General features: G+C 43.2%; 1 protein-coding gene across 1 annotated transcript; it reads right to left on the bottom strand.

Annotated features, from left to right (window-relative positions):
• Positions 1-703: 703 nt before the first annotated feature.
• Positions 704-2,009, bottom strand: LOC139388121 (vasotocin-neurophysin VT 1). The gene is made up of 3 exons (XM_071134695.1): positions 1,854-2,009; positions 1,126-1,327; positions 704-978 (listed from the first exon to the last, which is right to left on the bottom strand). The coding sequence occupies exons 1-3, from the start codon at positions 1,971-1,973 to the stop codon at positions 839-841; spliced, it is 462 nt and encodes a 153-aa protein (XP_070990796.1). The 5' UTR covers positions 1,974-2,009; the 3' UTR covers positions 704-838.
• Positions 2,010-5,421: the final 3,412 nt, after the last annotated feature.

Genomic DNA, 5,421 nt, shown 5'->3' with positions numbered 1-5,421 from the left:
TGTCAGCTTTTTAATACACCCACATTGCAGTATCACCTGAAAGGGAAAGTTCATCCTAAAATCAAAGATTATATGGTGCCAAATCTTAATAATAATTTGGTAGGTGCTTATATTTGTCCGATTTCACACATGTACAAGTGTGAATTGTAAATTTATTTTTTGCTTAGCCCAATCTCCCTGAGACACCCTCGGTGGGGTCACGGCCAGGGTCAACGGGGACCCTCAAGCAATTATTGTTAAGTGCCTTGCTCAAGGGCATATTAACAATGTTTCACCTTGTTGGCTCAGGGATTCGAACTAGCCATCTTTCGGTTACTGGCCCACCGCTCTAACTGGTAGGCTACCTGCTTGGTATTCCAGACTTGAATTAAAAAATGTGGTCCATAGGAATGCAAATCAATTAATAAATTCACTTGAATTTAGACAGAGTTATTGTCACCAACCCTGACAAGAACCCCTTTGTTTTTGTGGTGAGCGATCCCTATAAAGCTGCTGTTTGCCTGTTACTGTACCTCTCAGTAAGCCATAGGAAATACACATTTTAATAGTGCAAGAAAATATTTATTAACTACATATTTACATCCCTTCCACCCCAGTAGATTGTACAATGCATATTTGAGTTGACGCATTAGAAATGACAACTTACTGAAGGCTACTGAGCACACAGTAAACATTCATGTAGAGCTGATAAATTTCCCCCTTATGTAGCAAGCCTGCTCTCTACTTCTGCTGTGTGTCTGTGAATCTGTGTGAGGTTTGTTTTTGTAGTAGTGCATGTGAAATGGTGAATTTAAGCTCTATTCTGGGTGTGTTCAGGTGAGGGATGGGCAGTGGTTGGTTACTGAGGTCTCCCTCTGCTGGTGGCATGTAGGATCCGCAGCAGGTCTCCTGCCAAACCACCCATTAAGGCAGCGTTCTGTTTGCTGGGTGACTGACGTTTACTGTCCTCTAGGCAGTCTGGGTCTAGCACACAACTCTCTGTAAAAAAGTTCAATAGTATTATGACAAGTGGATGATGCAAAAAATATTTGGATTCAAGTAAGTGCACAAGTCACCTCCCATTAGTAAAACATTTTAGCAACTGTTTCAAAGCTCACCTTTCCATTTACTGACTAACTATCTTACCTGAGTCACAGCAGACTCCGGATGCAGCACAGCTTCCCTCAGAGCCACACACTCTTCCTCCAGCCTCGCAGGGGGAGGGCAGGTAGTTCTCCTCCACGCAGCCAGCTGCCTCTGGCGAGCCCACGTAGCAGCCCATCCCCTCCCCACAGCAGATATTGGGGCCAAAGCAGCGGCCCCTGTCCCCGGGGCCACACGACATGCACTGGAAATGAAAGCATCCATTGTTCATCCCTGTGCTAATGGTAGAGTGGCCAGCAGACGGTGTCTTTTGGCCATTACGCACGACCATAGCGCATTGGAAACACGGCTACACAACACCTGAATGTATAATTCCCGCATTTGAGGTTGAAATGAATAACGTTAGTATCTAGCCTACTTTGAGCCATGATTTAATTTTGCAAGCATGAGCAAGGAGTCACATGAAGGACATTTATGTCGCCAAAATCATCCCTATTTTGCGCAATGAATGTGGCAGCATATAGGCTCTCCACACGAAGCTGCTTTGATACTAATCTAACTATTATTTTATTTTCATAAATAGGCCTAACTGATTCGAATAAATAGGCTCCTTAATTCAAGCAATAGGTTATTTGCACCAATAAAGTTTCTTAAAACACCAAAGCACTCGTTACTGTAACTATAACGAACTACGAAATTTTAAAAAATAAACTTACTTGGGAACAGATCAGTAACTTTACTTCCCATTTTAAATCGACGAATAAACTCACCTGTCGTGGAAGATCAGGAAAAGAGCGCTTCCCGCCTCGCGGACAGTTCTGGATGTAGCACGCGGAGGAGAGCGCGAGGAGCCCCAGGACCCACAGCAGTGGAAACGTAGAATATGACATCTTGTTCAGTCTGAACTGCTTCGTCCAATTGATACTGTCGGCTACAACTGAACTCTTTCAAAGGGCTCGGTTTTTCTTTTCGAATGTCTGCTAGGAACTTTCCGTTATTTATAGGGATCGTACCAATTGATAAAGCTTACGCTTTGCGCCTACGTCATCACAACACTTTGCACCCCAATGGGACCACCCCCAATGTCCGATCTGATATTTGATGACTCAGCTTTCAAAATTAATCTCTCCCGTTTGGATTATAAAAAGTATATTAGAATAGAGTAATGACACTGTTAGAATAGATGGATGAGACTGACCGTTTGACACCGTCTGTCTGTATACTTCAAGGAGTTGACGGGAGACTGCCCTCTACACCTGCCCACTGTCAGACCAAATGGATTTTGCCTTGAAATTATGTGATGCCATAGACATTCCAATAAGATGCATTACAAAGAAATGTAACCATTCAACTCCATATATTGCCAATGAGGTTAATAATTGTCTCTAAAAAAATATCATAAACCTGTATTTTTACAACATACAAGATCATTTGTTCTTAAATCTCATTTTTAGGTCATGCAAGTTGTCGCCCCTTAATTAACCCTTTGCATTCCAATCATAGGACAAGAGACTGAGAAGAGGGATGGCCAAGAAAGAACAGTGAGTGATGGAGAAACAAACGGTGTGACATTGATCCAGAGTGGTGTGCTTGTGACAAGCTATTAGACAGATAGAGCAAGCAGTGAAGACCCAGAGTGATGAGCTGCATCAGAAATCTTCCATTTTGTTTAAGGCACATCAAGCAGGACCTCTGATTATGAGAAGATGCTGTCAGTCCCTTTACAGGGATGACAAGGCTAATTGCTCTGAATATTTATGATTGTTATACTAAACCAGTCATTCATATGCAAGGCAGCAAACAAAATGGAGCAATAGTGAGAAGTCATGGGGAGCCATCAAACGGATGGAGCAAAAAGAACAATTTCTACCCCCACCCCTATGGCTTCATGGTAATGCTGTGATGTAAAAAATACAGCCAGTACAACTAGTACAGTTTAGTACAGCACGTGGTGTGGTAGAAGATACAGACGTCCTAATGATGTTGGGTAGATTAGCCAATGGTGCAGCTTGGCACACACATTTCTTAGACTGCCCAATGATTCCATAAATAGTCTACTGTAGAGCTATGGCAGTGGTGAGAGAACTGGGAAATAAACAATTCTGAATGTAACAATCGTCTATATGAGAGTAGCTCTCCAATACCTTGGAATAAGCCATATCAGTAGGACAAGACATGGGACAGATAAAATAAGCTACAGCTAGTGTAAGGTTTTAAATAACCATGTTTATGCAGTGCCATTTGACACCATTATTTAGGAATATATCAAGCTATTGGAAATTCAAATGGGCCTTTCTAAATGAGTGTTAATTCTTAATGTCATAACAGGTGGCTTGTTGTGTATCATACTGGCATTGGAATAGTAAAATCTCAATAAGTGTCTCGTTACAACAATTACTCAGAGAAGAAGTGACAAACAAGGCATCAAAGACCATCTCTGAAGAGGGCCAGAGGTCAGACTCCAACGCAGAGATGCGTCAGGGGACAGTGTGCCTGTGTGTGTGTGGAGAGACCGACATTGTACAGCACTTACAGTGCATTCGGAAAGTATTCAGACCCCTTCACTTTTCCAGATTTAGTTAAGTTAGTCTTATTCTAAAATAGATTTGTTTTAATCCCTCATCAGTCTACACACAATACCCCATACTGACACCGCAAAAACAGATTTTTAGAAATGTTAGAACATTTATTAAAAATGTAAATATTAAATTTACATAAGTATTCAGACCCTTTCAGTACCTTGTTGAAGCGCCTTTGACAGATATTACAGCCTTGAGTCTTCTTGGGTATGACGCTACAAGCCTGGCATACCTGTATTTGGGGAGTTTCTCCCATTGTTCTCTGCAGATCCTCTCAAGCTCTGTCAGGTTGGATGGGGAGCGTCGCTGCACAGCTATTTTCAGGTCTCTCCAGAGATGTTCGATAGGGTTCAAGACCGGGCTCTGGCTGGCCCACTCAAGGACATTCAGAGACTTGTCCCGAAGCCACTCCTGCGTTGTCTTGGCTGTGTGCTTCGGGTCATTAACCCGGAAGCCAGCCACACCAATGTGTCGGAGGAAACACCGTACAGCTGGCGACCGAAGTCGGCGTGCATGTGCCCGGGTGCCACAAGGAGTTGCTAGAGTGCGATGGGACAAGGACATCCCAGCTTGGCCAAACTCTCCCCTAACCCAATTATGCACTGCCTCATGAGTCTTCCGGTCGCAGCCAGCTGCGACACAGCCCGGGATCGAGGCCGTATCTCCCAACCATCCAGGAACAGTTTGGTGACGAACAATGCCTTTTCCAGCATGATGGAACACCTTGCCATAAGGCAAAAGTGATAACTAACTGGCTTGGGGAACAAAACATAGATATTTTGGGTCCATGGCCAGGAAACTCCCCAGACCTTAATCCCATTGAGAACTTGTGGTCAATCCTCAAGAGGCGGGTAGACAAACAAAAACCCACAAATTATGACAAACTCCAAGCATTGATTATGCAAGAATGGGCTGCCATCAGTCAGGATATGACCCAGAAGTTAATTGACAGCATGCCAGGGTGGATAGCAGAGGTCTTGAAAAAGGGTCAACACTGCAAATTTTGACTCTTTGCATCAACTTCATGTAATTGTCAATAAAAGCCTTTGACACTTATGAAATGCTCGTAATTATACTTCAGTATGTCATAGTAACATCTGACAAAAACATCTAAAGACACTGAGGCAGCAGACTTTGTGAAAATGTATATTTGTGTCATTCTCAAAACTTTTGGCCACGACTGTAGAAACATCTCAAGGATGATCAATAGAAGCAGGATGCACCTGAGCTTAAGAACAGTATGGCGCCAACATACTGCTCGCCATACTGGCGACCATCTCTGGAGTTCTTAAGAAACTATGCAGTATTTTTTTTTTTACGTATTATTTCTTACATTGTTACCCCAGGAAATCTTAAGTCTTATTACATACAGCCTGGAATAACTATTGGATATAAGAGCAATGTCAACTTACCAACATTACGACCAGGAATAAGATTTTCCTGAATCGGATCCTCTGTTTGGACCACCATCCAGAACAATGGAGATAATTCCAGTAGACGATCCAAAACAATGACGTCGCAGAAGGGGCAGGTGAACCGGCCACCTGACCAGGCTCCTGAGTATACTACTAGCCAATGTCCAGTCTCTTGACAACAAGGTATATGTAATTCAAGCAAGGGTTGCCTTCCGGAGAGAGACATCAGAGATTGTAACAGTCTCTGTTTCACGGAAACATGGCTCTCTCGGGATATGCTGTAGGAATTGGTTCAGCCACCGGGCTTCTCCATGCATCGCGCCAACAGAGAATTCTCGTCAGTT

This window comes from Oncorhynchus clarkii, chromosome 29 (genome assembly GCF_045791955.1).
Source record: "Oncorhynchus clarkii lewisi isolate Uvic-CL-2024 chromosome 29, UVic_Ocla_1.0, whole genome shotgun sequence".
Classification (NCBI taxonomy): Eukaryota; Metazoa; Chordata; class Actinopteri; order Salmoniformes; family Salmonidae; genus Oncorhynchus; species Oncorhynchus clarkii.
The sequence above is the reverse complement of the archived record's forward strand: the minus strand, read 5'-3'. Positions and strand labels throughout refer to the sequence as shown.

Excerpts from the sequence above, each read along its gene's own strand:
- LOC139388121 (XM_071134695.1), bottom strand. The coding sequence starts at position 1,973 with ATGTCATATTCTACGTTTCCACTGCTGTGGGTCCTGGGGCTCCTCGCG. Across the intron at positions 1,328-1,853 it reads TTCCTGATCTTCCACGACAG|TGCATGTCGTGTGGCCCCGG; the intron begins GTGAGTTTATTC and ends TTTCATTTCCAG. Across the intron at positions 979-1,125 it reads CGGAGTCTGCTGTGACTCAG|AGAGTTGTGTGCTAGACCCA; the intron begins GTAAGATAGTTA and ends ACTTTTTTACAG.